We start from the raw sequence: 16,041 nt of genomic DNA on the forward strand, positions 1-16,041 counted from the left end.
AGTTCCTACAGAGGGATTCTGACAGCCAGGGATTTGGAAAGCTGGAGCAACCACACAGACATTTGTATACACCTGGGCAGGATAAATTTCAGTTTGGGTTCTTGAGTTGTAGAGTCTAGCATAGGGGAGAGTTACATGAAGTCAATGATTAGCCTTAATATGAAGGCCTACCTACATCCTTAAACAAAAGCTTTCCTTTGTGTGGTTCCAACTCTGCAGCTATTTGCACATGCATTTCCTTCTGTCTCTTGTGAATTGTTTGATGTTCAGACTGGCTCTGGAGGAAGCCACGTTTTTTTTCCAAAGACAAATCAAATAGATAGTATGTGAATGATTTAAATTTCAAGAGCGGCCGGAGACTGGACCAACAAGTTCTGCAGGTTGCCTTTGCCAGATCTGCTCAGGCCAAGGAAGCCTGGGCAACAACAGCCACCCACGGGGGAGCAGGCTCCACCCCACCAGATCAGTTCCACTGATATATAATCTAGAGGCTAAAAAGAAAACATGGTCCCAAAAACTGAAACATACACAAGTAAAGGTAGTTCCTGAATCAAGCAATTTTAGAATAAAAAGAAAACAAACAAAACAAAAAACCAAAACCACTTTATTCCATAATCAGATTTTACTCAAGTTTTCAGTCAGCAAGGAATAGTTTTCTGCCTGTGATAATTTCAGTGATTCTGACATTTTACACTAAAGGAGCTTCTGTCACATTACAACTGGCCCTAACCAGAATTTTAACCTTTTTCCCTTGTTCCATTCAGCAATTTATGCAGACATCCTTAAAAAAAAATATCTAGTAAAGAAACTACAGAGCATGCAATCTTACTCTAGTTTATAGAATGCAGCAAATGGCACATTAGAGTATTCCTTTCCAAAGGGATTACGTAATAAAAAAAAAAAACAAAAAAGAAAACAGCACCTATCTTAAAATGGACATTTTCATAGGTAAATTCTGCACTGCAAATTATGATATCATTACAGCAGAAGAGGATAAACATTATTTTAAAAGTTGTTTTTCTCAAGAAATCTGAGTTACTACTTTTTCTTGAACTGTTGGAATGGAGATAATCATCCTTAGTACTCAAATCTGTTACGAAACACTTGTCAAGAGGTCCAACTGCTTTTTAAGTGAATACTTCATTAGTTTGGTAGCCTACAGGGCACAGTTAGGTATTAGGATGAAGCTACAATGAATATGGCTTTTCTATGTTGGTAACATCATTAGGTTTCACACAGGCGACCTGACAGCTGAGGGGGTTACAATCCTGTAAATACATTAAGTAATACATCTTTGCACACATAGATTACATATTAAATTATTGCCCTAGCACAAACCTGTTGATTTTGTATCTTATATAGGACAATTAGGACATACCTGTGCTACGTGATGAAACTGACTACCAAACCAAGTACACAGGTTTTACTCAATATCAGTGAACTTGCAGGCAACCTCTCTCAAATATATCTAACAATACAACTCTGAGAATATACTGACTAGGAATGCACTGTATTATTTATGTAAGAAACAGGACGGAGCTAAATACCAATTGGCAGGTACAGAGACTTTCTGTGCCTTTCCACAGAAGCTGAGTTGCAGTGCTGGAATGACAATTTGTTGCTGTCTTATATAGTTCAGTCATCAGCAAAATCACATCAAAGACTTACTTAAAATTCACAGTCAAGATGATAGAGGAAGTTTCTCCAACAGTACTAATTTTGGTTTCAAGTTTAAAGTAAAAGGAGGTAGTGCAGTAAGGTTCAACCCAATTTTACTGATGCCAGGTATATTTGCCAGTGGCCTGTGGGTTGTCTTGTAATGTGATATTTGAAGAGGATTTGTTTCCATCAGTATATGTGTGTAAGAAAACATCAACTGGTCTCCTGGTTTAACATCTTCTCTTTTGTCATACCTGTAAAGAATAAAGAGGGTTTATTTTTATTCCTTGTTTTACCTGTTAAAGATGGCTATTATTGCAGTGGCATGTAGCATCCAAGATGAAACACAAAAAGGAACTAATGTTCTCAGTTATATTTCCTGATTAAATAGAAATAGAGGAAGAAACAGTATTTTTGAAGAAGGTAGGGATTCAGTCACTCCATGCAAGTCTTTCTGCTGCTATTGTGATATAAATCACAACTCCTAGAAAATTTTTACTAGTTCCCTATTTGAATTCAGTGGAGAAATTACTCCAAAGCCTAAAATTGTAGGAAACTGGACCAATTTTTAAGTTTTACCCTACAAGAATTGCATTTGGAGAAATGGGAAGGGGTGGGGGGGTTGTTTGGGGTTTTTTTGCTGTTGTTTGTTTGTTTGTGGGGTTTTTTAGTAATTCTAAAAAGTGCCTTATGTGGTACTTAAGCAGAAACCTTTTTCTTCTGGTAGTCATACATTAGAGTAGGAGCCTCAGAGAATAGCAGGGAGAAGACCTCCTTGAACACTGGAGGAAAGAAAGAGCCTGGCAATTACAATGCTGATTTGGCACTTGCTATTTCTAAGTTTAGTTTCCTGATCTACTGCATGTTTGGGCAGGTTACTCTGGGTCAGCTTTTATGAGCTGTTTAAGTACCAGAATACATATAAATTATATGTAAAATTAAAAAAATATATATTAAAAATAACTACTGAGTTCTAGGGCTATTAATTATGTACACTTACAGTTGTTTCTTAAAAGGACTTACGTTCACTCTAGCTATTGAAGGATTTTACAGGATGAGAAAACAAGTGACTTAGCCATTTGGCAGGGATGTGAAAGATCTAATTTCAGTCACTTTTCATCTCATCTAAGCCCAAAACTGAAGTTCATTATCGCTTAAGAACTGTATGAACCCCTTTAATCTTCTAGGAATTGAGACAGATCTCCCTCACTGTCTCATGAGGACATGATTCTACTTCGCAATAGTTATTTGTTTATTCACTGAGGAGAGTCAGGTGCCATTTATAGCTTAAGGGTTAGGATATCCATACTGGACATGGCAGCCTGATTGAGTCCTCAATCCAGCAACTTCAAAGAAGAAAGAGGTCAGTTCACTCCCAAACACTCCATAAACCACTGTTAGGCTCTGTAACCTGAGTGAAGACCAGTGTCCCGTTCTTCACCTTTTCTCTTCCCTGTTCTGTTTTCTACCAGCACTTGGAGCTCCTATTCTTAGGCACCTTAATCCTTCCACACCTTTCAGAGGCAGCTTATTCAGGCTGTGACTTCCCTTGCAGATGTGGACACAGGTAGGGAAGCAGTGCAGTCCCAGCCATACATACCCTTAAATGCACCTAGGATTAAATCCAGCCTGCATCTTTGCAGGCCTGGCCTCTCATGTGCCTGAATTACCTGAAAAAAGTATCTATTGATATTTTTGTAACGCTGCCTGATGGGGCATTAGCATTTAAGACATTTGAAGAAGTACTTTACCTCTAGAAAACTAGAGGTTTTGTGTGGATTGTTAACTAAAATTTTGGCAACTCAGAAAAGATCTCAGGGTGACAGAATTCATAAGGGTCACTAAATACACCATATAATGCAGAATTTGCACAATGAATAGGTGTTTTCTTCTTCTAAAACAACTGCATGCTAATTTCACCTGCTATTTCCAAAAATATCACAATACCCCTTAGGTTGGTAGATACATCCAAACAGGCAGAAGGAACAGCATTACTTTGTAACAACCTTACCAACTAATTTCGCATTTTCTTCATCAGCAAGTAGAAGGCCTTTCATCTGGCTGCAAGCATTTCTGAATTTTATTATTTTAAAATACTTTAAGCTTACACAGCATATTTAGTCAGGGTTCAAAGAGACTGCACTAATTGAAGACAAGACTGTAACACCTGTTCCATTTAAGAACCTGCATCAAGCTCCTTTCAATCACCCTTTGAAGAAACATAATACATCACTTGCATTTTTCTTGAGGCAAATAGATCTAATCTGAGCACTCTACTGAAAGCTGATAACTTTATTTATGGATTGTAGTTACCTGATGAATCATCAGCCTTCACAGCCACCCCATCCCTAATCTGTTTCCACCTGACATATACTGTCTATAAAGATGTTAATTTTTACCCATCTGAAAGGCTGTCACTTTCTTGGACAACAAGAAAGTGGACAGTTGGTGCCACTAAACTTTGCACTACTGCGCTGTCAGACCAAGTGGTAGTCCTGTATATGACTGATGCTCAGTTGTGGATTTTGCCTGGTTTTTTTAATGTGAAAATTTATGCTGAATCAGCCCTTCCTTGAGCCTTTGTTTTGCTGAGTACAGATAAAAGTGAGAGAGAAACTGCTTTGTAGCTGCAACACTATGAAACATCAGTCAGTGACAGGGATATTATTCATTCACCTTCCAATCCCACTAGGCCTTACAAGCCTTATAAACACAAAGTAATCCAACACTTACCAACTCAAAAAGCTCATTGGAATGAAGCACTACTGAGAGAGTAGAGTTGTATGCAGAGTAGTGTGTGTATTTAAGTATATTTAAAAACTGCAAAGATTGAAACATCTTAGCTATCGTGCACATTCTATCCCTTGTACTATAGCAGTTTAATGCCTCTTCCTGATTCATGGCTTAAGACTTTCTCTAGATGCAACATACAAAAAACCAATATGAAATAAACAGGTAATTGAAAAGGCTTTTAACAGTCTGTAGCATCATGAGAGTGCTTGGAAATAAAAAGGCATAGCGAGATCAATGATTTTTGTAATTCCCTTGGAAGCATTCTTTCCCCTTCTTCTGCTTTACTTCCAAAGTACTTCTATCTCACAACATACCAACAATGAAATTATGTTTGTTCATGTGATCCTGAATACTGTAACTGGGGTAAAAGAACTCTATGCTCAGAATATCTCTTAAATCAAACTCTGCTTGTGTTGCTTTTGTTTTGTGCAGTATGAAGGGAGGCTTTGTGTCGCCTTCTAATCAATCATTTTCATTATGATAATTTTCATTTAAATTAAAACCTTATGCTTCAGCTGAAGAGGTAGGCATAAAAATCAGAAAGGTGCCCATTTTTATTTTGTTTTCATCCTGAAAAGCAAATGATGCGAGCCCACAATGTCTCCTACTATTCATTCCAATATTCCAACTCTGAAGAAGTATTTGTGTATCACCCTGCTCATAGTAACAAAGCACTCAACAGCCTTCCCTCAGAGCTAATGACTGTGTTCACAGCAGCAGCTTCCGTGCCATCTATATGAAGGATGTTCCACATAAAAACAGACTTTCAGTATTAAAAAGTACATGAGCCTCACATTGCCACACATCATTCAGATAAACAAATCATTATATATACTGTTTGCCAAGAACAACTCTTTCAGGTTTAGGTTTAAAGTCTCATGGGGTATCAAGCCTAGCCTCATTAAACATATTGATATTAATTTTGGTAAGCTAACAATTTTTGTGCCGTTTCTGATGTCTTTAGAATCACAGAATTATTAAGGTTGGAAAAGATGTCGAAGAGCATCAAGCCAAATTGTCACCTTAGCACCACCATCACATCTACCATTAAACAATGGCCCCAAGTGCCAAATCCACACTTTTAACACTTCCAGGGATGGTAATTCCACCACTTCCCCATGCAGCATGTTCCAATGCTTGACAACCCCTGCCATGAAGGATTTTTTTCCTAGTATTGCACCTAAACCTCCCCTGGCACAACCTGAGGCCATTTCCTCTTGTCCTTTGAAATATTCTATACTATACAGGCAAATCAGAATCAACCAACCAAAACAATGAAAAAACACTGCAGTGCTTTATATCTGAAATGGCAGTACTGCAGACATCCAAAATTCTCTGCAGATTCATATTGTTCTTAAGCTAGTTTAATAAATATGCTGTACCAGAAATTGTGTTTTGCAATTATTATCCCTGTGCATATGCAAAAAAGGAAAGAGCAGACTACTGTCCACAAATCAAAATACCTCATTCAGAACATACCTCCAATCAGAATTGATTTCTAGAAACCGAGAAACTCCTGTTTGTGCTGCAGCCACATCGATATGAACAGAGACATCTACATAAATAAGGAAAAAAGAATACAGTTTCAAAACTCCTCCAACTACACTCTGATTAGCAATAAATTAACAAAATAGTAACAAAGAAGATGCATGTACCTAGTTTGAAGAAGTGGTGTTCAGTACATGAAAAGATACACTGAAATTAAAATTAGGTGAACATACCTCAAGCCAGCTTTACATACCTGCTGTAGAAGGTACCAACTCATGTAACTTCTGAATTGCCACTCCTCCAGGATAATTGAAATGTGAAACATATAAAGATGTTCCTGAATAAACAGCATTAAGTAGAAGATGCACAATAATAAAGAAAGATCCAAGTTTGTACAGCCAGGATCTCCGGTAGTTATTCAGACTGTTGAGGAAGAGAAAAACAACGAAGAATAAACTTATTTTCTTTCATACTGGTCACTGACTACTGTGACACTGTATGAAAACTCCACTGTTATGGAAACTCCAGCTCTAGATAATAAAGATTAATGCAAATTTTATTAATCCAGCATGGCATGTATTTATTACTAATTTCTAGACAATTAACTTCTAATGACATTTAAATTAGAATATTCTCATTAATAAAGCTAAGAAAAACTTATCAGTAAAGCTAAGTATTTCTGTGTTTAAGAACTTCAACTACAAATATATTCTCTTTTAAAGAAGTTAAACTCTGAACTTCAATTTGTTTATACAATATACTCAAACATAACTATTTAACTTCTTTTTTTCACAAGCCTCACCGGTGTCTTAACCTATCTCCTGAGGTAAGTTGTGGTAACAGCTCAGGAGTACACTGGAATATCTCTTTTTATCTGGTAGATGAAATAAACTGCATTGTAACAACGTAACAGTAAAATTAGGGCTCTACTCTCAATTCTCCTCCAGACTTGCCAAACAGTCCCATCAAAAGCCCCATTTGACTCTTCTCTGTTTCCACTCCTCTCTGCAATCAAATGGGTACAAAGACCTCAAACTCCTTTCTACAGCATATGAATATTTCAATATGATCCAGAGTTCAAGATGGAGAAAAGTGCATAAAAATAATATTAATAGCTTTCCTTTTGCATTTTCAGAGGAAAAAAAACCAATAAATAAACAGGATTTTGAACTTACATTCGTGAGCACATTTTAGCAGCCACTATGTTGAAGACAGGGAAAGTATAGATGATGAAACGTAGCTCTTTGTGTGGGAGAAACGAATACAAGAAAATAAAGCCCAGTGCTGGCAGAAGTAAAATCCGAGTTCTCTTTTCCGTTACCCCTAAAGGTACAAATATTATGCTGCATCCCAAAGCACGAGGCAGGGCTGAATAGAAATACCACAAGAAGGGAGAGGTCTTCAAGGTGAAGAGTTAAGGATGCTTTCACAGCTAACAAGTAACCATTCTTCACATTATTTACCCACAAATTTTGCAAATATGCAGTATACTTTTTGTATACACATTCTTCCAGCCTTTCATATCCTGCCTTATCTTTGGAGAACTAAAAGCAGTTGCTTAGTTACATTCACATTACCCAACAGAGGCACATCAAATGGCACTAATGATGGGCAACATGAAAAACCAAGGGAAAGAAACCTGGCTTTATATCGGTAGAACACAAAGAGGCAAGAAAAAAGTTAGCAGAGGAGACTTACAATTTTCAGAAAAACCTAAGAGACAGACATTGTCTCTTAAGTTTTAAATAATGAAAAGTAGAATCTAACACTCTGAGTCTCAGAAATAAGTCACATCAAGTCTTTGCTTTGGCTGGTAGTGTTCTTTTTCTCTGGATGTTTCAAAGGATACTCCCCAGTTGGAACTTTTGTTTAAAACTGTGTTATACCAGAGTACTTTCCCCTCAGGCCACACAAGTTGCCTCCAAAACAGAGAATCCACAGCAATTGTTAGCCCTAAAAAAATTAAAGAGATACAAATCTGCATGAACTAAAAACCAGGGAAAAGCAAACTAACACATTTGAATAGCACATGTACAGAATATCGAGACCAACATAAACTGAACCATGCATTGTAAACCTCACCCAAAACCCCAGAGAAGGCTGAATATGTCTGTCTTGCAGGGGAAATACAGAGAAGGGAGGCACTTCTGAGAAAAAGCCTTTAAAGAAGCATGTTAGACATTAATCCAATTTGGATTCACCCCACTCCAACCCCAGGTTTGAAAAAAATGGTTTAACTGAGGTTTGTTCTAGAAGACTACTAAGAGCATTAAATGTAATGAATGGTAAGAAGCTCATGATAACTTCAAATAACACTAAATAATTTTTTATTGTGAAGCTAAAACTGTTCTTTGTTAAGTTAGAAGAAACAATCAAAGTTTGCTACTATTCATTAGGTGGAGGGTGAAGGAGAATAAGGGATGAAAAGCAAAAAAAAAATACCAAAACTGTCAGCCCTATCTCCTCCACTCAGCTCTCTGAAAACTGCTCTGATATTTAAGGATTTTGCTCAGATAGGAAATGGGAGTGCCAGTGGTTAAATCCCATTGGACATCCATTGAGGTGCCTCCAAATGCACAATTGTTTAGTGTTTCTATTGTGCACTCTGTGGAAGGGACAGCACACTGCTAGAGGTCATCATTACGTATCTGACAACAGCATTTTTAATTAGGCAGTCTGGCAGAGCAGCTTAGAGTATTTATGTGCCTATATACATGGGTCTTCCATAGACAGGTAGAGACAAGGGAATTTTTCAACATCTCCAGCATGGAGATCACTTAAGCTGTTAAATTCCATTTAATAACGGAACAGAGCTGAACTGCAGCTCTGCTCACAACCCTCCTGCTTGGTATCTCTGTCTGTCACACAGTTATATTTTATCTTGTGATTCAGCTTATAGATAGATGAGGCAATAGATGTTACAAACAGATAATATGCACAAGTAGCCAAAGCCAGGTACTAATTGTACTGAAGTTAACTTGCACATCTCTAAGCCTCTTTAAGATCAGGACATTATACTGTAAGCATCTAAACTCAGAGGCCACAGTAGCTTTCTCTGCTTTGCACACATCTATTTCCTCACACAGAATTTTTTTCCTCATAAAGATACAAAAAAATTCCTGTCATATTATTAGAAAATAGAATCAAACTAAACCAAAAACAACTCACAACAGCCCACTTACCCTTTCTCCACTGCCACGCCCCAAAAAAAACCCTTAAGGACCATTCAACAGAAATCAGTCAAAACTCCAGATGTCTCTTGAACTTAATGCCATTTGCTTTCCTCTAAGCAAGCACTTACCCAACCAAAATATTCCAGCTGGAACAGCATGGGAAAGCACCTTGAAAATGGAGATTCTTTTCGTTAATAACGTCACGAGGAGCATGAGGCCTAAGAATATGCAGAGCTCTGATCTGAAGACTATAATCGCCAAAGCTGAGAACCAAATGAACTGCCTTTGCTTTTGCTGTATCCAAAATGTCAATGCCAGAAGCACTGCAAAAAAAAAACCAAACAAGAAAACAAACAAAAAAACCCCAAAACATATCATTCAACATACTGAATTATTTATTTTCTGAAGGGTAACATTTAATGGTATCTTGTTCCTCTAACTTCCCATCAATCCTCTCTTGGTCTCTCTACCATTTCTAGTCCAGAAATTCTTCCTTTTAGAGAAATGTAATTTGGAATAATGCACAGCTTTATATTGTTGATGCTTAAGTAATTAAGAAAAGTATAACCACAGAAGGAACACATGGGAACTCTTTCTAGACACTGTATTTAATTGCTGTTGAGGAGGGGAAAGAAAAACAAACCTTAAGGGAGTACTAAAAGTTTCTGAAACTATGATTCATCATTATTATTACTCAATATCAGCTGGGCAGTTGGTTTATTCTCTTGGATGAGTATATTCTATATTCGCTATAACGCAAACCCATTTCAAACATAAAAATGAGACTACAGACTACTGCTGAGGGAGAAAGATCTATAAATTCATTTACATGATTAGGTGGGACACCTGTCTCTACAGATGAAGTTGTCTCTACTTGTAATTTAAATCTCAACATAGTAAAGTGCTCTGGATCCTAAGGAAAACATAAAATACTAAGGTACAAAATCATGAAATAACTTGCATTTTTAAATATGCATAAATTATCTGAGACAGTACTACACAGTTTATCTGACAATTCATCTGCTTTTGTTTCTCATTTCTCATCTATGCAGGTTCTTACATTAACCTCCTAATTTTCTTAGGAGAACAACTTGCACTGAAGCATTTAGTGACTCAGTTAATATCTGTCACATGTGATTAATTTTCCTCTTTATCATCTCTGGGGGAAAACTGCATATGTAGAGAAGGGTTTAACTTGGATTTTTTTTTACTCTAAGTAAACTGCTGCATTTGTAGACAGCTTTAGAAAAGGGAGGTGGAGATGCTGCAGTAGCAATTTCTTCTACCATCCCATGAGAAAATGTTTTCCTCTGCAGACCAAGTGCACAGGGTTTTTTTTGAACTGCAGGTATACCTCATCCTTTTTCATAGCTCTATGCTTCATGCATTAGACATGCGTACTGAAACCTTTAGCTAATCAAAGCTATCTGACAAAACCTACACATACTCACATTCAATAAAACTTGATTCAACAGTCATTGTATGCATATATGGTAAAAAAAGAGGAAGAAATTTAGACTAGAAAACTAACTTTCTAGTCTTGTTATCACACAATTTAATCAAGTAGATATGTTAATTTGATCTGACCATACTTCTCCTGCACATTAACTGCTGATACATTTGAAAGTAAGTTTTAGATTTTAATCTTTTTCCCTTTAAATACCTACCAGCTGGAAGTGCAAACACATTAGGGAGGGTTCTTGTACAGTAAAACATCAAATGAAACTGAGTAACAGTGATGAGACAGAAGATTGATGCTGTAGTTGCTCCAAATTGTTTTCTAACTTCTTTCTGCAGCTTCCATAATGTGTAAATCACACAGAGCCCCAAACTTCCTCGGACTATCAAGAGAATAAAAACAGGAATTAAAGAGTATTATCAGATGGATCACTGATGAATGGCCATGTTACATAAGTGGGAAGATATTCTGAAGATTAATACTTAAGATACCGCAATATAACTACCTTCAAAGAAACAAAAAGCCAAACAAAACTTCATTTAGTTTATCTATTCTAATCCACTTTTAATCTGACTGGTAGTTCTGCACAGAGGTCAGTGCTTCCATGCCAAAGTTAAGGAACCTTTCTGAAGTGTGCATGGGAGTGTACTCTCTGAAAAGACTTGAGACACTTGCTCTTTTTACACTGCCTGACATTTGTTAGCACAGACTTTCTGTGTGCTGTTAGTTACTCCCTGAAGAGGGAATGGAGTGGCCATGCTGGCCCCAAGCACCATGGTTTGAGTTTTCCTTCATTAAAGAAAAGAATATCACAATTTAACCATTGATCCAAATGTAGCAAAAATGTTTTAACTGATGCTCTAATGGATGACATCTCTAAGGATTTGAAGTTCTCATACCTATCAGCTGAGAATAAAACTTGGACATTCTTAGCACAGAAAGTATGTAGATAGCTGGGCTGGAAAGAGCAGCAATAAAAATTGGTCCAAGGAACGTTCTTGGGACAACTCCAGGAAATTCATGATGGTCATACTGCAAAAAGGAGAATCTACTTAAAATAAGGCAAATCAGAAACAAGGGAAAATAAATCATTTTCACACCACATTTATCCTACAGGTACTGCAGGGAATTGCCATCTTTATCACTGTCCAAAAATGAAGATATTATTTTCAATTTACCTTATCCAAGTCCAGCTGGTGGTACACCACATCATGGATAGCTTGTAGGTTAAAGCTTTCCTCCACTTTCGTAAAGGGACAGACAGTTAAATGAACAAAGGCCACAGCAATAAGCAGCAGCAGCAATGGGAATGACCTCCCACTTGAGCTCCTCTTCTGAGCCATCTTAGGTTTGAAGTTCAGATCTATTCTATTGTAATTAAAAAGAAATTTTTTTTTTTTAATTACATCAATAATATGGCATGAAGTGCACAACCAGAAAAAAAATATTGATTTTGCAAGGAAAATGTACTACAGCAGTTGAAAAGTTTAAACGAAGACCAGTAAGCCAAAAAATCCAGGAAATTTTTTACTACATTCAGTGGATTAAGGTAGTCAAAAATATATCCAGAAGCATTTCAGAATTTATGCCACCATCTGTAAATATAATTGTTTTAATTTTCACCTAAAAAAACTCAAAACATGGATCCTAAAAGAAAGTATATCCCTTTGCCTTCCATACTGCTCCACTGCTGAGTGTCACCTCAGATTTGTGGGACAGACAGCTTTGTAATTTACCCTCACTTTAACTGCACACTGGATACACCCATGATCTTTAGAACATACCCTCTTGTTTGTTCAGGGCTCCAAAATCAGTGAGAGAGAATCCACAAGCATGAGAAATTATTCAGAACAGAGTACTTTGATCTCCCAGGTTTGACAGCAGCTAGGTCTGGACTTGGCCAGAGAAGGACAAGAGATGCCCTCTGGCACCCACACTATGTCACTATGGCAAGAGACACGCTGTACCCCACACTTCACACTTCTCCCAGAAATGAAGGCCACCCCTCCCTAGTGCTTCATTTCACAGCACCACTGAGCCATTCTTATGGTAGTATTTATGTTGCATTTTATCATCATGATAAAATCATGTGCTCACGTGATGCCAGAGCAAATCTATTTCATGCTCTTTTAATTTAAGCTTTTAAATTTTTTCAAGTTTACAATTAAATAAAATACAAGAGATTTTGGTTATTGTTATTCTTGTTCTGTTCACAGAGACAAAATTTCAAAACCAGCACTTTTAAGGTACAACTGGGGTTTTGGCTAGAGATGTTTTCTCCTGCGTTTTGGTCTAAATATGTCCATCAAACAGATGTATGACAACTGGCAGATGCCCTGGCATCACTTAGCAACTGCCTCCTAGAGCTACCTTTTCTTGAACTGATGTTTGTGCTGCTCATCAGTAAAAACAAGTGAGCTCATGTTCCTTGTATTCACACCTAGCACAAATAAATCCTGAAATTTGTGTACTTCCTGTAAATTGCATGTATCTGCATATTATTTTAAATATCTCATTGACTCTGCATATCTTTTTCTGATGATTGCTTCTGCTGAAGACTGTAACTGAAGCTCTCAGTCTGGGCTCAAAGACAGAGCATTGTCAAGAGCCTAAACAAACCCTTCACCCCAGGAAGTAGCAATAGCCTTTTTAACCTGTGTCTAGTATTACTTCTTTACAAGAATGGATAACGATAGTCTATGCTACAACAGAATCCTTTTCCAACAGGAGTAGAAAAAGATGTATGGGACTGACACCAGGATACCTCAAAAAGTGTCTGGCAGGAATTAAGTGTCTGCACAGGGCATTTTATGTTGCACAAATTCTTGTCTATAGAAGGCAAATTTTTCCAATAAATGCACAAGAATCTCATGTTTCTGGGCAAACTTAACTGAGGAGAAAAATGGACACTGAAGGGTCAATCCACTGCTGCACACAGCAACACAACACTTGAGCAGCTCATGCATCAGGTGAAACAGCATATTCACCCACACTGTAGGTACTCATTACCCCAAATTCACAGCTTCTCAACACTGCAGGTATTTTAGGACCCAATAAATCCTTATAAAAGGATCCAAATGCCAAGAAGTTCTATTTCTTCCTTCTTAGTTACATCATCTGCATAACAACGAGCTGCTGCCATCACCTATAAATACTGCATTCATTATACTCTGACCAATGTACATCAGAGCCTGCACCGTCTATCTTTAGCTGGTAGCTACATGAATACTCAGTACCAAACTTCCTAAATCAGAATGAAAGTGAAGCTATATATCCCATAGATAGTTTATCACAAGCTTTTTTTATTTTAATCTTGTTGACTCCAATCCTTCTGTATGCCTGAAAAAAGTGAGCACGCCGGCATATGTGTACATCTTGAAGATAACTATATGCATTACAGATACTGAAGTTTCCTGAAGGCAAACATGCTAGAAGATAAAAACCAAATCATGAAGACAACACCTGGGTTTCTGGGATACAGCCTAATAAATTCAGTGGTCTTGTCAAGACTCAAGATACCTTGCTCTGTTAAAAATTGATGCTGACAAGCATCAAAATTCAACTGGAATTTATCAAGACAGGTAGACATTAAATTTGATGGTTAAAATAAATTTGCTATATAAAAGCAAATAATTGCAATTATGTTTTTTTGTTTTTTTAAATGCTAAAACCACAGAAACAGGTTTTCCCTTAATAAAAATAATTTAATAATGAAACTTAGAGGAATAACAATAACAAAATACACACAGGTTTGTCCATTGATTACAATCTGGCAACTTCAGAAGATTCTTCCTCAGGCCTCTACAACACAGCCACACTGACTCCTCCCACGGGACTCTACATCAAGATGGAATCATAGAAGAGCTGGGTTTTTAAAACAAAGGATTCATCCTTTCCTGGGATTAAATTGGGTGAAAAAAAATTAAAAATGTGGATTTTAATGTAAAAAAAAAATATAGCTGAAGTGCTTCCATCAAAAATGGTTTGTTTATGTTTTATACTTTTTCAGTAGTATCATTAGTTCACATGGATTTTTTTACTCTTCCCGTGAAAAATTTACCAAATTTAGCTTATTTATGTTTTTCAGACATGCTTCAGAAGAGCTAGAGTTTGGCAGCCAAACTGCATGTTAAATCTGTCTAGAGTCATTTCACTGCCTCACATGGAGGCATCTAAGCAGAACTACCAAGTGCATCCCAGCATAAGGTCTTCTCTCTTAACTTGATCTACCTTTGAAAAATCTAATGTTGTATTATCTTAAATTTCCATGGCTTTTTTCCTATGCTCTAAAAGCTTTTTCAAGTTTGCTCTAGAATACCTCAATGAGGGCAGATTTAAACCTTGTAGTTGCTGGGATTGCCTTTTCTTCTTGTATTAGGAAAAAATTGCAGTTACTATGCTTATATACACATCCTCATGAGTTTCGAGACTAGATAAAAAAAAAAACCCACAGAAAACAAAAACAAACTTAGGAGAAAGAAAAGGAGAGAAGGTAGTGGCAGTAAATACAGTGTGGGACACCACTAGACACAAAGGTACGACGCAGCGATAAAGAAATGGCACTCTTGGGGCAGGGATAAAAAAACACGCAGAATGCTCTCGACTGAAACCTACCCAAATCCAACCCGGACACCCTCCCCACGCCGCCATCGCAGGCGACACCCGGACAGCCCAGCCGGGGCAGGTTTGAGGTGCCGCCCGTGTCAGGTCACTTTTGTGAGGGGGCTCCGTGGGGGCTTCAGGCCGTGGCCAAACAGCGCCCGCTGCTCCTGCAGCCGCCGCCGCCGCCCCGAGGCCGCCAGGCCCCCGCGGCAGGGGCAAGGCAGCGCGCCCCGCGCACACCCCTCAGGAGGCGGCTGCCCTGCTCTGCCCTGCCCGGCCGTGCTCCCTCCCGCCACACCACAGCTCCCGCGCCCGGGAGGCGGAGAGCTAGGGCGGCCGCCTGGCAGCGCCCGGCGGGGCTCCCGGGAACGCCCTCTGGCCCGGCTGCAGCAAAGGCACGGACAGCTGGCGGCTTTCCAGCTCGGCCGCCGCCCCATCCATCCCTCCCTCCCTCCCTGCCAGTCACCCGCCCCGCCGCCCCGGGCAGCGCCCGCGGCCCGTCCCGCACTCACCGCGCGCGCCCACGTGGCCGCCCCGCAGAGGGCGCCGGCAGCGCGGGAGCAGCAGCGCCAGTCCCGAGAGCACGTGACCGCCTTCCCCGCCGGCCATATTAGGTGATGGCAGGGCACGCCCCCGGCAGCAGGAGGTCTCCGAGGCGGCTGTCAAATACAAATGGCGGGCGGCTCTGAAGCCCCACCGGAGTCGGTGCCTGCCCTTTCTCATGATGGCGGCGCAAGAGGCAGATGGGTGTGGCCCTCTCCGACAGCTCTGCCCCGCCCTCTGCCCGGCTCTCTGGGCACGCGGGGGGCTGCCATTGGTTCGGAGCGTGGCGGCCGCTGATTGGACCACGTCCCTTCTCTCCGTCGC

General features: G+C 39.1%; 1 protein-coding gene across 2 annotated transcripts; it reads right to left on the reverse strand.

Moving 5' to 3' along the window:
* Positions 1-603: 603 nt before the first annotated feature.
* On the reverse strand, positions 604-16,002 carry ALG12 (ALG12 alpha-1,6-mannosyltransferase). Of its 2 annotated transcripts, XM_086886896.1 has the most exons (11): positions 15,687-15,935; positions 14,320-14,468; positions 11,751-11,940; positions 11,472-11,604; positions 10,781-10,954; positions 9,242-9,436; positions 7,790-7,893; positions 7,116-7,339; positions 6,194-6,363; positions 5,932-6,007; positions 604-1,913 (listed from the first exon to the last, which is right to left on the reverse strand). In XM_086886896.1, exons 3-11 carry the CDS (start codon positions 11,913-11,915, stop codon positions 1,682-1,684), a joined length of 1,473 nt encoding a protein of 490 aa, XP_086743022.1. In that variant the 5' UTR covers positions 11,916-11,940; positions 14,320-14,468; positions 15,687-15,935; the 3' UTR covers positions 604-1,681. The 2 variants fall into 2 exon arrangements, with proteins under 2 accessions (XP_086743022.1, XP_086743021.1); XM_086886895.1 differs by lacking the exon at positions 14,320-14,468 and having other exon boundaries at positions 15,687-16,002.
* Between the last annotated feature and the right edge of the window lie 39 nt (positions 16,003-16,041).

This window comes from Cyanistes caeruleus, chromosome 4, assembly GCF_971803275.1.
Source record: "Cyanistes caeruleus chromosome 4, bCyaCae1.hap1.1, whole genome shotgun sequence".
Taxonomy (NCBI): domain Eukaryota; kingdom Metazoa; phylum Chordata; class Aves; order Passeriformes; family Paridae; genus Cyanistes; species Cyanistes caeruleus.

What these genes read in the sequence shown, in the direction of transcription:
- ALG12 (XM_086886895.1), bottom strand. Translation starts at nt 11,915, where the DNA reads ATGGCTCAGAAGAGGAGCTCAAGTGGGAGGTCATTCCCATTGCTGCTG. An exon ending in ACCAGCTGGACTTGGATAAG is followed by an intron (nt 11,605 to 11,750) that starts GTAAATTGAAAA and finishes TCCTTTTTGCAG; the next exon opens with TATGACCATCATGAATTTCC. An exon ending in GAAATCAATTCTGATTGGAG is followed by an intron (nt 1,914 to 5,931) that starts GTATGTTCTGAA and finishes TATTCTTTACAG; the next exon opens with GTATGACAAAAGAGAAGATG.